At 36.2% G+C, this 17,858-nt stretch overlaps 1 protein-coding gene across 1 annotated transcript; it reads right to left on the reverse strand.

Annotated features, from left to right (window-relative positions):
• Window positions 1–1,175: 1,175 nt before the first annotated feature.
• On the reverse strand, window positions 1,176–17,342 carry LOC587781 (aldo-keto reductase family 1 member B1). Its single transcript, XM_030986336.1, has 9 exons — window positions 17,186–17,342; window positions 13,864–14,031; window positions 12,722–12,838; window positions 11,195–11,272; window positions 10,073–10,189; window positions 7,246–7,352; window positions 5,544–5,709; window positions 4,212–4,294; window positions 1,176–3,287 (listed from the first exon to the last, which is right to left on the reverse strand). Exons 1-9 carry the CDS (start codon window positions 17,258–17,260, stop codon window positions 3,239–3,241), a joined length of 960 nt encoding a protein of 319 aa, XP_030842196.1. The 5' UTR covers window positions 17,261–17,342; the 3' UTR covers window positions 1,176–3,238.
• Between the last annotated feature and the right edge of the window lie 516 nt (window positions 17,343–17,858).

A 17,858-nucleotide genomic window follows, 5' to 3' on the forward strand; every position in this document is an offset into this window, starting at 1 on the left:
GGGGGGTGTGTTGACTTGCCCCCCCTCCCCCTTCACACCGCTTCGCGACTGTGTTCACTGCAAAGCAGACCTAAATCCTTGTAAGCAAGGAGCTGCGTTAGTGACAGAGAGTCGCCTTGTTCTGCTCGCTAGATTATCAGGAAGCCAGGAAGGCAACACCTGGAAAACAAATGGACCTAAAGAGCAATTGAGAATGATAAAAGCCCTTTTTTCATGAAGTCGAGTTTTCTCACCTGCGCCCCTCTCTGCAAGAGAACCAGGATCCGCCACTGAATATAATTAACCAATAGCCTTTTAAATCACATGCAGTAAGTAGGTCTTTGAAAAATATCTCATAATATTATGTGGTTAGAACTATATCCATGTTGCAGGCCACCAGATCGAGAGTATTACCGGGATTGTAAAGTATATTCTTGAAAAGGGCTAAAATAATAACCGTGTCAAGGCGAGAATAGTACAAATACATTCGTTGTGTGACCAATAAGAATATCTTAAAAACACTGCACAGTAGGAGGCGAATACCTGTAAAGCGAAGCTTGCATTTGAAATCATTATTTTTTGCCCAAGGTTTATCTGAGTCAGCAACGAACAAAAGTGTGATAAAGTCATCATTCGTTTTGATGATGGAACTAATAGAAAATTCAATAATAGCATTAAGTAAGATGATTGCGATTGGTTGCAAAACAGGCACACGACAAATGTTATCATAGCTTATTGCTATCATTTTTTTTATTGCTGCTTTCGTGATCATTGTTGCTATCAGTATTATAATTACTGATATTAACATCATCACCATCATCACAATCATTGTCGTTATTGTCATCTTTATCTTTGTCATCATCATCTTTATTATCATCATCATCATCATCACCATCATCACAATCATTGTCATTTTCATCTATATCTTTGTCATCATCATCATCATCATCATTATCATCTTTACCATCATTGTCGTTTCTATTCTATCTTTGTCATCATTATTATCATCACCATCACCATCATTATTATTATCACCATCATTATCACCATAATCATTATCATCATCATGACCATTATTGAGAAATTACTAAAAGTCCTGGTATGTGCTTCCTATGATATGTATACACTTCATAATTCACATAAAGTTAAGGACTCAACAGATCGGGAATAAAAAAACATATTTTATCAATCACATATTTTGTTTTATATATTACTTGATTTATTCATTCTCATCAGAATAACACAAACTCTATTGGTTTAATGGTAGTGTTTCATATCCCACACGTATCATAGTAAATGGCAGAATATTAGTATAGACTTGACAGTGTTTTATCTAAACTAGAAATAGGAGATACAGATTCTCAACAAAGAATTGCACCTTTATGGAGAAAAACATGATAACGATTAGCTGCTTTGGTGCCTCTTAGTACAAATTCATTTATATCATCAAATGAATAATAATACTCTTTCATAAGTGATCTTTAGGATAACATAGATTCTGAAATCAACAAACAATTTGCAAATCTGTAAGTACTATGATATTATTAAAGAAAATAAAAACTAAATAAAATATGCATATCTTGTATTTGGGCATGATCTTTTATATAAAAACATAAAATGAAGATAGGGAAAATTTTTAATTCAGTTTCCTACTCAAAAGCTTTTCAATGTATCTATACATATAAATAGAACACTTCGCGAATCGTTTACATTGGAAGAAAGAAAAAAATTGTTCCAAGTTTTTTTTTTGTGTGTGAAGAAGTGAAGAAAAAAAATGTTTTGCATAGTTGAAATTCATGAACGTGAATGGTAGAATGATGTATTTTGCCCTAGTACAACAATGGGCAGAGATAAAATCATCTATAGCCGACTATGGTTGACCGATCACAGCAGATTTTGCTAGCTATACAGGGTGGGCGGCAAGGATGTAAAGCAGCCCCCACTCTAGCAAGGAGCAAGCATGAGGCTCTGGGGTCTCAAAGACTCTGACCTGTGTCCATGTGGTCAAATTCAGACTGTTGAGCATGCCCTGAATGACCCCCAGGACCCCTATGTAAACTCACTGATATTGACAACCCAAAACTGGTGTCGTATTTAAACAATCATCAGTATTTAAATACATATAGCTACGGTTGTTATATGAAATGATAATGTACCTTGCATCTTTTGATCAAATCAACAAAAATCCTCTTCATTAATAGACAACTCTGATGATATACATTAGAAATGATCTCTGTAGATTAAACTTCTAACAAAGTAAAGATATGCCATTTTGCAATTGCAATGCAGCAGTAGGGTAGTTAGGTAGAAATATGAAGTAAAATTCTGCCAGGTTGAATCGAGGCATAAAGTTGTTTATAAATATGGCAAGATGGTTGTGTTTCTGCACATCTGATACCTTGCATAATACTATGTCTGTTAACAGGATTTGAATCAAATTGTATTTAAAATCACCTCAAGACATAAAGACTGAGATACGATAACTAAAGAGAAGTGACAACAAAAGTCCAATAATATTTTCAAATCCCCTACAAATCATTTATGTGAAGACATGATAGTGAACATTAGTGAAAGATTTGAGTTCTTATACAGACCATATAGGTATAATAACATTATCAAATAATTTTTAAGTGAGAGGAAAGACATAGACAATTTGTGAAAATATTTAAAAACAAAAAATTGTAATGGCCATCATACCACTACTGTTCACACACTATTTTATATACCATGGTATGACATTGAATTACACAAATATCATATCATCATATCACCTTCTATTATCATAACATCCCATTCAATTTGTGACGTTCTCTGGATAAAAATCAAAAGCAATGGTACATATTGTACCACGTATGAGCCTTTGACGTTTCTGTATACTGTATTTTTCACATTGCTCAGTTAACAGATAAAACTTTTAACAAATCTGAACCATTTGCAAACTTTGTGAATGTGAAAGTTTCAAGTTTAACAGCACTCAGAAAGAAGTTTTAAAAAAAAAAGCTGCACAAAGTCTGGAAAATCAGATGGCAAGAAACTCAAGTCTTTATCAAGTTTTCTCTACAAGAAGGGAAAAAAACATAAACAAACATCAATTCTTAATGACAAGTATATATCCATTAAAATGTTAGCACTAGAATCACATTCTAATTCATACCATATTTTCTAGAAACATGATTTTTAATCAAATTGTACTAAACTTATTAAGAACATTAGATGTATCTTCTCATCAGAGAGAGAACGCATATTGAGCTTGATTCCATTAATCATCCTTCTCTGGACCAAGGAAGGGATGCTGCGGGTGATTTACCCTATAGATTTAAAAAAAGAGATGAATAAATTAGAAAAGACTTAGAATAATAAGAAATCCTCACTGATATCAATCTTTCATTTATGCCAGCAAATAATAACAAATTTATTGCAAATTTTGACACTTATGCAAGCAAATAATAACAAATATATTGCAAATTATGACAATTATGCAAGCATATAATAAAGAACTTATTGCAAATTATGACCTGCCCCCAGGCCCCCTTTGGGGTACGTATCACATTAGAACAACTTTAGATCTCCCTTGCCTAAGGATGATTCCTACCAAGTTTGGTTAAAATCTGGTCATGCATTTTTGAAAAGTCATCAAAAATGTAAATCAGAGCTCATTTTTGTTTTTTGGGGGAAGGGGGAGTGCTATTCACAAGCCCCCTTCCTCTGGAGGGGTCAGCAATTTCATATATATCCACCCTGCCTAATGAATGCTCCCTTTTAAGTTTAGTATAAAAAAAGTATACATCAATTTTATTCATTGCAATAGGGGCACTTTGGGGGATGCTGCCCTTATACTCCATTTGAAAAAAATTACATCTCCATTTCCTGCTAGTGATTCCTACAAATATTGGTTGGAATCGATCCATGTTTTTTTTTAGAAAAACAAGAAAATTTGCAACTATTGCACCTGCCTCCAGGACCCCACTAGGGTTATGTACCCCATTTTAACAACTTAAATCCCCTTGCCTGATGATGGTTCCTCACAAGTTTGGTTAAAAATTGGGTAATGCGTTATTGAGAAGCTAAAAATGTAAAAAGTTTACGGATGACGGATTGCAAAAAGCCTCACTCATCCCAGTTGTCAACTAACTACTTTACTTAGGTGACAACGAGCTTAGAAAGTTTTTACTTATATGTGCATTAGTGGCTAAGCAAGGTTTACTATATCAATTATTTGGATGACAACTCACCAGTCCAGAAGACAGCCACGGTACCCAATATTCATGGCCAACAGAGTCTTAAGGTCCTCAGGATCAAGCTCAAAGTTGAGCGCCTGTTCAAGAGGTCAAGAGAGAAGATAAAATCCAATAAATTCAGGTCAATAAAAATCGCATGAGATTTATGGCATCCTGCAGGCAGGCTTCACGTCTTGTCCTGAACTCTAGTGTCATTCTAAGAATAATGTTGACTAAAATGTCACCCACCCAACCAACCCCCAACCACCAACACCCCCCCCCCCCACAAAAAAAAAGAACAACAATCAAACAAACAAATGCATAAAAATACAATTTTTAAAAATTTATAATAAAAGGAATAACATAATAAACAACATGTGAACATAAAAAGAAAAGCGGGAGAGAGAAACATAGATAAAGAGAGAAAATCAACTATCATTATTATTTTCTTCTGTTTTAACAGTTACAAATATATCATCTAAACAAAATATTCCTCTGTAAAAAGCCATTTACATCACATAAATCACAGACGCTTCAATGGCTCTTAGCTATACCATGAATGACAACTAATTCCACTACACTACATAAAGAATGAGTATAAGCTTAAAATAATATTTGCAATTCTAGCTACCGCAACTACAGTATTTGGCCATAGAGGGCAGCACCAACCATGGGTATATTTTGCAAAGGCACTTCCAAGAACTGGAATTTCTGATAGATTATTGATTAGGGACCAATAAATCATATTACATACATTGTAACAGATTATGATGGTGCCTACATAGATCTCATCAAATCATCAGGGGAGTTCATGAAACCTGAACAATAGTTTAGTAAAACATAGTAAAACAAGGATTTAGATGACACTGCTGTACATTCTCCATGGAAGCCAGAAGAAACATTGTCTAATCATTTTCCCCAGTATCGTATTTGCACATGTGCTGACCTGCGCAGTGTGGGACAAATGTCGCTATTTAATGTCGAACATTGTATTTGCGGTAGGGTCATTTGTTCATCAAAACAGTCCAATATTCCTGTTTCTTTTTTGAATAATGAGTAAAGTCAGGTGTTCCATCGGCTGCTCCAGAACATGTATCGTATAATCAATGTTATTTGAGCTTGTTAGGCCCAGTTCACACGTTGCTGTTAACCACTGCGGTTTTCTGCCATGGCAAAATACAACAATATAAGCATCATGCGCTTTCCATTTCTGTATCTTGTAACACACAGACAAGTGAGCACTGCTAAGACCTTTGTCTGCAGCTACATTTTTTCACCCCCACTTGAGCCATTCACATACATGTAAACAACCTGCTGCTGCTGTAAGGGGAAAGAGTTTCGGCTCACCTCAAAGTTAGCCTGTATACGACTAGGGGTGACACTCTTTGGGATGCAGATGATCCCCCTCTCAAGACAAAACCTGATGAGAATTTGGGCGGGGCTCTTGCCCTTCTTAGTAGCGATGCCAGTAACAATAGGATCCTCCATCAGTTTAGGATCATCATCCTTAACCCTTCAAAGAAGAAGAAGAAAAAAGACAAATTCAAAGATGAATCTAATCTGATACATGAAACTTTCAAGGGTTGGGGGTAAACTAGTTTCAGTTTTAAGTGATGAATGTCAAGCCATTGTAATGGCAACATAATGTAATGCAAGTAATGATGGATATAATGGTAATTGTTCAAATTATTATGATTTTTATTATCTCATATTGTGAATTCTTATTCTATTCTTTATTCTTTATTTTCCAAGATGCAGCCTATGGGGGGTGACATGCTTTTGAGTAATAGCAATTTCAATTGCTTTTGTCACCCCAAGAAAAGGAGATTGTATCCTTCTCTCTCTCTCCTCTCCACTTTCCTAAAACTGTTTGCATATATTATGAAATTTCTATGTATTATCTGATTGTTATACTCATTGTATGTTTTCTGATTGGTCAAATAAATAATAATAATAATGACAGCAAACATCAATCTTAAAACTTATTGGGCAATTTTTAATTTTCAAGCTTTCAATTTTACGGTTGGTAGAATCCTAAACCAGAGTAACTACGCATTGAATTATAATCCATTCGCTTGTAGATTTTGCACAACTATGCCTTTCCTTAGAGTCTCTGGCAGAAATTTGTTCATCCTTGGATCTAAAAACTGAACTTAATTCATCCAAGGGGAATGTTGGTATCAGGCAGTTTCAGGAATGTGCATTAAAATGATTAATATTAAATTAAAAACTTTCAACAAACAATAAGGCCCGAATTCACAAAGGAGGTTTACATTTAACCCATGGTTTAAATCTTCATTTACGTAACCCATGGTACTTGGTACTTGCATGACTTTTGGTACTTGGTACTTGGTTGTTGTTCCTCCAAAAGATTCCTAGTGGAATTTAAACTGGAGGTCGTGGTGGCAGAGGGTGGACTTATTTCGGAAGGAGTGCTACTTTAAACTTTGCTGAGTCAGTCAGGGATACTAATGCCGAATCGAGATTATTCCATGCTCTGGTTGTGCGGGGAAAAAAAGAGTTTTTGTATACATCTAATCTGGTTAATGGTATTTCGAACTGACTTGAGTGCCCGCGTCTGCTACGATCTGGTTTAGGTTTAATGTGTGTTTGGGCATCTATGTCCAGCTGGCCATGTAACATTTTGTGGAAACAGCTTAGACGGTGAGCTTCGCGTCTGTCTTGGAGAGAGTTCCATTTAAGAGAATTTAGAAGGAGGGTGACGCTTGCTTCTCTCTATATACATGGTTATACATGGTTTAAAAATTAGCGCAAAATAAGCGTACCTTGCCTTGCACGCATCTAATATTGGACCTCTTGACTGTGTTGCGCTTATTTTGCGCTAATTTTACACCATGGGTTATGTAAATGAAGTTTTAACCATGGGTTAAATGTAAACCTCCTTTGTGAATTCGGGCCTAAGAGTGTAATCTTCCATCACAGGAAAATAACAACCAAGGTACAAGAGTAAGATTATTAGAATCCAAAAGACACATATCACATAATACAATGCTTTAATTGTGCCTATAGAGGGCTCTGTCTTACTTACCATGGTCTATCAGGTGCACCTAGAGGGCTGTAAGCTGTTACCGTCATGTTATGCTCCTTGCAAAATTCAATCAGCTTTTCCTGAGTAAGCAGGGGATGCAGTTCAACCTAGAGATTAAAATCAGGTTATTATTCAAATGAAAATGAATTCAGAATCACTTTAAGATTTATTGTGTCCATAATAGAGCATTCTAAGGAGTTTTTAAACAAAGTGCAGCAGAGTATATTCATATATAGCGTAATTGATCTTGGTTATACATTTTTCAATTATGTAGAATTTAGAAAGTCAATCTCCAAATGCTTTACCTGGCATTCTATAGGTTTAGGTTGGCAGAGGATAAAGAAAATGAGGAACGACATAAAATGTTGCATATGGTTCCCAAGTTTGGGTTGAGTTCCATCTATTTGAGTGTGTTAACTATCTTACTCACAGGACGCTTTCATCTGGCATATATGGCAAAGTGACATGGAAAGCTAACATTCAGGGCTGTTTATACAATGCCTACTAAGATTCTTGCAATCTCATTGGTCAATTCTTGATCACATGACATGTGCTAAAAGAACCATTGAACGGCATCATTCTCCAGCCGTGCAATTCCGTTTGATCCTTTCGCACCATTGCACTCTGACGTCACTAACGATGTACAAAGTATATTGTGAGCTAAGTGACGTCAGAGTGCAATGGTGCGAAAGGATAAAACGAAATTGCACTCCGCGTACACATAAAGGTTGGTATGCGCGGCGCATGGTACGCGCAAGGTTTGCTGCCTGCATAATAGTGCGCGCTCACTACTGGCAATTTCATCAATTAAAAAAAAAAAAAAATCGCTGAGAACTAGATTTAGGCCTAGGAAAACTGTTTTAAGCCTGTTAACGTCCGAGGTGTTGTATAAAACAAATAGTGAATGGTCTTTATTTGTGCAATGGAACAATATTTTGCATTCGGTGAAAGATGAGAAGCTCCATTCAACTCGGCTGCGCCTCGTTCTTTCACCTCGTGCAAAATCTTGTACCATTGCACTGATGGCCATTCACTATTTGTATAATATTTGTTTGTGAATAGTACATTTTTCTGAATGTGCGAAGCTTGTTTGATAAACTTGATGAAATTAATTATTTGTTGAAAACTATGAACTTTGCATTATATGTCTATCTGAGACCTGGTTAAATAATTCTATTGCTAGTGAAATCGTGAAAATAAATGGGTACTCCGTCTATCGGCGAGATAGAAATGATGGTCGCCAAGGTGGTTTAGTTCTTCTTTATAAATTTACAATACAACCCTGCATTGATTATGGTATGTCTGTCCGGGCCAACAGTGCAGATAAACATAAAACTAACTACAAGGATTACAAAAACGAGCCGCAAGTTAAATAATTGGCAACTTTGACCTGAATGTTTCTTTTAAAACATTTTCAAAAAAATTAACTTGGCAAGACATTAATGAAAAAAAAAGACTACTTTCTTGCCACACAAATGTTTAAATGTATACATGGCATACCTGCCAACCTGAGACAAGAGAAATTAGGAGTAAATTTTTCTGGATGGACTACGAGGTCGCGAACCACCGAAGGATTGGGGTAGTAGCCCGTAGATTGGGGGGGGGGGGGTGTACACAGGACTTTAGCGTCTATTTTTTTTTCTCTCCATTTTAATGGTGCAAATGGGCCTTTTCCTTCAACCTTTTCGCCCCACACATAAACAATTTTTGAAATATCAAAATGTGAACATTCACAAAACTACATGTTTCACTACCCACCTCAGTTAGGAGCCCTATTTTGCAAAGGTAGAAAGATTCAGAATTACTGGCTACTGGAACCAACCAATCCAGATCTGGTTATCAGTGCTGTGTTATGCTTTAGTCTTATACATACATACATACATATTGGTATTTATTGAGCACCTTTACATGAACATGCTCAAGGCGCTTTACATTTCAAAATACAAACATAATAGTTATATACTCTCCAAGTGCATTACACTCTAAAAAAAAAAAAAAAAAAAAAAAATTAAATTTAAAAAAAATCGGAGTTTTGAGGCATGCACTCGGAATTCGGAGTTGGTATGAAAAATGCGGAGGAACTCCGCCTAAATCGGGGTGGTTGGCAGGTATGACATGGTCAAGCCCCTCCACAGCTTCATAATGATATTGAAATGTTTTGTGAACGACACAATCACCATACTAGGAACAATGATAGTCTTAATGTAGTCCCACCTGAAGTCCACCTCTCAATTTTTAAACAAGCCTTTAAATTTTCTGGTGCTTATAGATGGAACAGCATTCCCCACTTTATACAAAATGCCCAAACAATTGAAATTTTAAATTGATTTATAAGAAGTTTTATTTTTAATTTTACTTTGTAAATATTTATATCTATTGTACTTTTTCGTATTTTTTAATGTTTTATTAAAATGTATAATACAGTAGTTTGTTATATCTAATGATACTTACATTTCTGAGTTTTTAATATTTTGTTTTAATTATATGTCAACATAATTATGCAGTATTGCAGTTAAATGATTGTATTTGAAACTTTGTTATACATTTCACATGTCATTTGCTTTTTAATGTTAACAGGACCATTTATAAAAACAGTATACCTGAGCATATTATCCTGTATGAAGATGTTTTAATAAATAAATTAAGTGAATATAATAAATCATGTCATTTTGACGGAAAGATAATTTGAATAATGTAATGCATGTTGAGATATTATGAACATCATTTCTTACATAGAGGGAGAGAGAGGGAGAGAGAGAGAGAGAGAGAGACTGAGAGAGAGAGGAAGAGAGAGCCATAGGGACACTACATTATTTTAGCTTCATACCTGTAGGTTAGCAGGCTGGATTGTGGCCTTCTCAATAACACGTTTCATCATCTTCATGGAGAAGTTGGACAGTCCTATAGCTTTGCACTTTCCACTTGTTACCAGTTTCTCCATTGCCTACAGGAACAAAACAACAAGAAAAATGGCACAGAATAGATTAATGTATTATTATTATTACAAATTACTGTGATATTGTTGTTAGAGATCCTTGGACCTCGTGAGGAATTGAGCACTGACAAAGGTGGCTAGAGACTAGAGTGAAAAAGGCTACATATTGTCCCACTCTAGAACCGGGTTAATGATGTTACAGGAGCATCACTGTGTAACAGGAATGGGCACTATTCAAGAAGCCACCATTACTATTATCATGATCAATAACTACAAAGGGTTAAGGTTTATTGTTAGATCTGTGATGCTAACTGCATTAAAACAGATCTTTAATCTGGATTGCTTTTAATCTTGATGGTTCCTGAAGGCCTACAGAATCCATAATGTTATCAGCATCATCATCATTATCAATATTTTTTAAAATTATTATTCACATTATTATTATTGTTGTTGTTGTTATCAATATCATTTTTATTACTATTATTAATAGGACGATGATGACGACGGCGACGACAATGATGATGATGGTGATGATGGTAATAATGATTATGATGATGAAAACAAAGATGATGATAATGATGATGGTGATGATGATGGTTATGATGGCGATGATGATAATAATGATTATGATGATGATAATGATTATGATGATGAAAATGATGACGATGGTAATGATGATGATACTGATGATGATGATGATGATGATGATAATAATGATTACGATGATGAAAATGATGATGGTGGTAATGATGATGATACTGATGATGATGATGGTGATGATGATAATAATGATTATGATGATGAAAATGATGACGATGGTAATGATGATGATACTGATGATGATGATGGTGATGATGATAATAATGATGATGATGATGATGATGATGATGATGATGATGATGATGATGGTGATGATGATGATGATGATGATGATGAGAATGATGATGATGATGAGAATGATGATGCTGTGATGGTGATGATGATAATAATGATGATCTAACTTTTCTTCCTCACCAGATATGTATCCACATAGTCTACATCTTCAGGGATGAACTGGCCTTTATCATCTTTGGGAAAATCATTTGTGCCTCTCTGAAAACATAAAAAGTGAACATATAATTCATCAATAATACATAGAGTAGTAAAGCAGTATTGACTGTACATTAATATGAGGTATCACAGCTGAGTGGTTTAAACACTTGATTTGGGAAGTGATCGATGGCGCATAATAAAAGCTGTATTATTATTATTATTATTACCTCGCATGATTGATACTGGACTACACTATATGCATTGATAATGGTTGCTGGAGTTAAGGGCTGGTCAGACCTTATGTGACAATAACGACTAAAATGATCACACCAAAACGTTTTTCACAACTATGAAATCATGGGTTCTGTCAATAAAACACATTGAGTGATTTCAAGTACGGTGTTCGGTGTTGGTGTTGGTGTTGAGAGCGCGGAAAGGCTGCTGAACCGAGCTCCAACACCGACGGTCAGTTTAGAAGGACGATACCGATCACGCGTGCGCGCGTGCGTGCGCGTTATCGATAGCTCAACACCAGCCTCAACGTCTGAGTGACGTCTACTTTACAGGCGAAAAGTCTTGCGATAAAAGCATAATCCAATCAGAAATTCCAATAAATTACATCAGATCGATTATCAAATGTAAAGTCATATTAAAAAATCAAAAGATAAAATATCATTTCTCTTGAAAAACATATATAACTCCCATGATTTACTTCTGTTTTGACTGTACAAGGGATTTTTACCTTGGCATGATCGTCAGATTCGTGCTAGATAGCCGCATAGTTACCTGCGGTATACTGCAACACCAACGCCAACACCGAACTTGAAATCATGAATTTCCCAATCCCTAGGAGCTGGTGTTGGTGAATGGGAAAATTGCACGTAAATCGTCAACACCAACTGCGGTACTCGGTTTAGCAGACGACATTCAACACCAGCCCTCAACACAGACTAGCGGAAATACGTCATATTTCCTAAGGTCAATCCCAACACCAGCCTGATTTCAAGTTCGGTGTTGTGGTTGGTGTTGGTGTTCTCACAACACCAACACCAGCTTTCAACACCGAACTTGAAATCACTCAATGGTCACAGCCCATATCTTTTCTTCTGAATTGACGCCATATATCGAAGGAGTACAGTGGCTCACAGGTAATATCATTGAGGCTTGTCATTAAAAAATCGCTTACAAAGTAATCCCAATGAGACAATTAAGGGGTTGAGGGAAGCTCATTTGCATAAATAGTTGAGATCAAATTGACCTACAACAATGATTTCCATTTTCCAAAGACAAGGGGTATACAATCTACAAAAGTTTTCACCCATCTTACAAGTCATTATAAGCCAATAAAGTAAATAAAATGTTGTAGATTCTTTCAACTACTCTCATGGGCTACCAGCCATATTTTGTCCTTTTTCTCTGTATGATTACTTTGTATGTATTCTATCTGATTTTATTATACGGAAATAAAAACAACAACAACAACACCAATCTACACCCATTTTGACCAACCTGGTATGCCATCGGCCAATGCATGAGGTATAAGTCGACATAACTGAGTTGAAGGTTCTTGAGGGTAATGTCACAGGCTTCCTCTACATCGTCTGGGTGATGTTTATTGTTCCATAGCTGCAGGATTACACAATAACATGAGAGAAAATAATCTAAGAGAGCTAAAAACAGTGGATTTACTACGTTATCTGGGTGACGTTTGGTGCTCCATAGCTGCAGGATTACACAATTACATGAAAGAAAATGACAACAAAAAAAGAGCTAAATAGTGCAACTCAGCAATAAAATAAAATAATATGGTCTTTATTTCCTCAAGCCAGGTAGCCTCATAAGGCCTAAAATAAAAACTTGTTGTATTGCCCTTTAGGTTCCAAAACATGGGTCGGTCGGTCGGAAAAAAAATGTTAAAACTTTTTTTTATTGCCCTCTTTGGGCCGATATTTTTCAGTTTTGAATGTTTGTTTTTTCCCGCCCTCTTTTGGCTGATATTTCTAAGTTTTTAATGTGTTTCAGCGTCATCATTCCATTCATATCTTTTTTACCTCATAATAATCCATGGTTTGCAATGTTGCATGTTTACGCTAGTAGGATTTTGAAACTAGAGCAGAAGACGATTGAGAATTTGGGAATAATTTGATTTTATGCATTTATATCCCATTTAAACAAACAAAATATATATTTTTTTCATTAAAAAAAAAAACTTTTTTAAAATGCCGACCGTACATTTTCAGATTTTTGGGTCGGTCGCAAAGGGCAATACAACAAGTTTTTATTTTTGGCCTAAGCATTTTACACTGCTTTACCTTGGGGCCTTGCTTTCTTCACTTCCTTACTTTCTTTTGTGGCCATGAAATTCCCCAGACCATTTTCCCTGAATAGCTTGATTTTTTTTCAAATTTCATGTTTTTCCCCCTAATTTCCATGATAGCTAGAAAGTCAGGAAACAAGCAAAATATATTTCATATGGGTATTGATAGGACATGGGACATGGATTAAGATGAGAAGAAGGTATGATTTTTTTCAAATTCCATGTTTTTCCCCCTAATTTCCATGATAGTTAGAAAGTCTGTACAAGCAAAATATATTTTATATGGGTATCGATAGGTCAGGGTTTAAGATGAGAAGACGGTTTATTTCCTTACCTTACTGGTGATGAAGATATCTTCTCTCTTGACGACGTTTGCATCAAATTTCTCTTTGAGTCCCGCCCCCACCTCAACCTCATTGCCGTAGACGTGAGCACAGTCAATGTGTCGATACCCGCAATCAATGGCTGCTTTCACTGCCGCTTCAACTTGACCTGGCTTGGACTAAAAAATGAAAATAAAAAGAGAACTTTTTCATCTCTTCAGAGCCAAATGGCATTAAACATGTGTCATATTGATATGAGTAAACACCATTCTACCTCCAAACAGGCATTTAGTGTGATTTTTTAAAACATATCACATTCATTTTCTTACTTTAAATATCATTTCATAAAGTACCTTTGTAGAAGGTTGATATTCAAGATTTACTGATTATATTTTACTTACTTGAAAATGAGGTGCAACAAAGCATTCACACAATCTATTTTGTTCATACTGATTTACAATTCAGGTAATTTAGGGTCTATATTGCTTTTCAAAGATATATATTGGTTACAGTCTTTATGGAAGAAAAGACATAGCCTAGGCATATATTGCATGCACAAATCTGAATAATACACAATGGTATAGCATTCCTTAAGGAACCTTAAGGAACTGATCCAGAATACTAACTGATTTATCAAGTACATGTATACAAATCACCAGAGTGTCTTGTAACACACACTAATCAGTAGTCAGTGTAGATGTAACTTCATTTTATCTTAACTAAATAACCCACTTAAAGCCATGTAGCTTCTGTGATGATGATGATGAACAGCATTTGTATAGCGCCATTTATCTGCAAAAGCATTCAAAGGCGCCTGGCTCCCTGTGCTCATACAGGTTATGTAATAATCTCTTATAAAGCAAACATGATTCTTTGATCATTTGGAACAATATGCCCCAGTACTAGTAGGCATTCATAGAATCATAGTCATACTAGTATACACCTTTGATATACATGTATGTCTGTGTGTTGCCAATATCATATCATTAAAATGGAATGTGGCTTATAACTTTGTATTTTGTAATGTACCGGGACATGAACAAAGTCACATTCCACTGCACAGGCCAAAGGAAAAAAAGAAAAAGATCTGAAAATGACTGACATGATTCACTGAAAGAGAAAGCCATTCAGATTTGCACTCTTGCAACAATGATAAGAATCTAGCAAAAATTTAAATATTAAACTTTTTTTTTAAAGCATGGATTATAAAAGAGCACAAAAGCAATATTGGGGGGGGGGGGTGTTTCATAAAGCTGTTCGTAAAGTTACGCATGAATTTTCAAATTACTTATATATGAAAAGCCATATGGGATGCTCAATCATTATTAATTAACTGCATCAACTAAAGTTGAACTGTGCAGATGTAGATTAACATTCTTATTATAACAAACATTTTTAATGCAAAGTATATTTTTTGCCATAATTTAATTGAGGTTATTGGAAATATAGTCGCACATTGTTATTAAAACACAAAAACAAACTTTGGGCAACCTATCTGGCACTTCATATACAAGCTGTTCGTAAAGTCATGCGCAACTTTATGAATTAACAGCTTTATGGAACTACCCCCCGGCCCCGGGTATGCTTCATTCCATTACATGCATCACTCAGAGCAGCATTACTATACTTTGTGTGTTATATAATTTTTAAAGACATCCTGGCTATATAATTGCCAATGAAATTGCAAATATCAAAACTCGCGAAAAGTAAGTATCAAATTGGAAATGAGAAAAAAAAGCTATTCTTGTAACAATCACATATGTTTTTGCGTTTTCCAGTTTTCCGTGTGTGCGTCATTTATGTGTGAAGTCATCTGTTTAACCAAAAAGAGTCAATGCTAATGCGTATTAACCTCTAGCACTGCACTATGGGTTAATAGGCAGCATTTCCTTCTAGACAGCTACGTTCTCAAAACTCTGGCTTACTTGTTACTCCTAGGGTTAAAACAAAGTGGGGGGGGGGGGGGGGAGCGAACCTTCGCTCATGCTGGGCCTTCATTATGGTATACTCTCCCTCAATGGATTAAGAATAGCAGTTCTGCTGAAGTGTTAAAAAACAATCTTAAGAAATATCTGTTTAATTTAGCTTATAATTGATTACCATAACCTTTCATGTCTGTACCTTTCCTAGACCGAATTTTCCGTCTCTTTCGTTCGTTAGCCTCTTATTGGGGTAGGGTCTGCTCTCTCTTTAGAGACGGAAACCGTCTATACACATTCCCTTGATAACGCCACGGCCATTTCAGGTCGTAGCGTTTTGCCCCCAAAATCCCCCAAAATGTCATTTTACCTCGTGCATATCCACATGTAAATTAGGCCTAGGCTATAATACATCGGTTCCACTTACCAACTTGACTGAAATAATCAGTTTAATAGTCCCTTTTTAGGAAATTATGGGTCAAAATCGAAATCCATTTTGAAAATCTTTTTCAACATGGATTTCGATTTTGACCCATAAATTCCTAAAAAGGGACTATTAAACTGATTATTTCAGTAAAGTTGGTAAGTGGAACTGATTTATTATAGCCTAGGCCTAATTTACAATATAACATGCGCGAGGTAAAATGACATTTTGGGGGATTTTGGGGGCAAAACGCTACGACCTGAAATGGCCGTGGCGTTATCAAGGGAATGTGTATAGACGGTTTCCGTCTCTAAAGAGAGAGCCGGCCGACCCTACCCCAATAAGAGGCTAACGAACGAAAGAGACGGAAAATTCGGTCTATACCTTTCCTATCGCACTTTGTATAAATGTAACTATCATGTATGTATTTCATCTCTTGCACAAGCTGCGCCTTGAACATTTGACTGTCAAGTGGATTTAGCGCCTTAGAAATCATATGTATTATTATTATTATTATTTGAATACATGAATGAATAGTCAATACACTCACAACACACAAATGCACACGATCATGCCAATGCAGCTTATCGGCAGGTTTGAGTTTGACAGTGTCAGTAGATCTAGACTAGACTCACAATTTGAATTTTTGAATTATTCTTTCTAACATCGGAAAGTTGAAAATATTGTATTTTACTGCTATTTAGGTGTCATCAATCGTCACTAAAGTACTGATTTTTAGTGAAATCAGTTGAGTTTTGTACAGTGGTGTTTGAAATGTTGAGAATCAATAGCACAGCTTTTAATACACAGCCAGGATAGTAATGCACTATGCACCTAGATGTGTGCCTGATACCGGATGCGTACGCCTCTCTTGGGGGCAATAATAAGGGTGGGTGGGACTACACAAGCGCCCAATTCAATTGTCTTGAGTAGATTTATACGGTATTGATGTTGAGATGATAGATCACTCATGCTTCCCTGGATACTTACCAGCCATGTTCCCAGTCCTAAGATGGGCATCTTATTACCGTTGAACAAAGTAACAAATTTGTTTGCCGAAGCCATTGCAAATGATTAATTTTAGCCTCCAAATAGCAAAATTTTCGAGATCGTCGCGTCCGTTCGTCTGCGTTCGATCAGGTGCAAATAGAAGCTGTTGTTGTTGTTGTTGAAGCGATATATAAGCAGACAAATCAAAAATGAAAAATAATGCGTCTGAATAGGTAGTGCTACATATTTTAAGTTTAGGAGGAGGAGGAGGAGGAGGAGGAGGAGGGGGGAGGGGGAGGGGGAGGAGGAGGAGGAGGAGGAGGAGGAGGAGGAGGAGGAGGAGGAGGAGGAGGGGGAGGGGGAGGGGGAGGGGGAGGGGGAGGTGGAGGGGGAGGGGGAGGAGGAGGAGGAGGAGGAGGAGGAGGAGGAGGAGGAGGAGGAGGAGGAGGAGGAGGAGGAGGAAGAGGAGGAGAAAGGAAAGAAAAAAAAAGGATGAAATGAGCCTAAAAAAATTATAAAAGGAAATATTAAGAGAGGGAGATTAAATTGTGTTTTAAGGCCCTCACGTTCTGCCTCCACCTCCCCCTTCTACTGATGTTCTCTTTGGGGTTCAGCATTAATTTGCTTGTCATTTATCAATTTCTAAATACACAGCAGACTGGACTTTACAACT

Source organism: Strongylocentrotus purpuratus, unplaced genomic scaffold (assembly GCF_000002235.5).
Source record: "Strongylocentrotus purpuratus isolate Spur 01 unplaced genomic scaffold, Spur_5.0 spur5_scaffold_15, whole genome shotgun sequence".
NCBI lineage: Eukaryota > Metazoa > Echinodermata > Echinoidea > Camarodonta > Strongylocentrotidae > Strongylocentrotus > Strongylocentrotus purpuratus.

Excerpts from the sequence above, each read along its gene's own strand:
- LOC587781 (XM_030986336.1), bottom strand. The coding sequence starts at position 17,260 with ATGGCTTCGGCAAACAAATTTGTTACTTTGTTCAACGGTAATAAGATG. Across the intron at positions 10,190-11,194 it reads ACTATGTGGATACATATCTG|GCAATGGAGAAACTGGTAAC; the intron begins GTGAGGAAGAAA and ends TTGTTCCTGTAG. Across the intron at positions 3,288-4,211 it reads CGTGGCTGTCTTCTGGACTG|GGTAAATCACCCGCAGCATC; the intron begins GTGAGTTGTCAT and ends TTAAATCTATAG.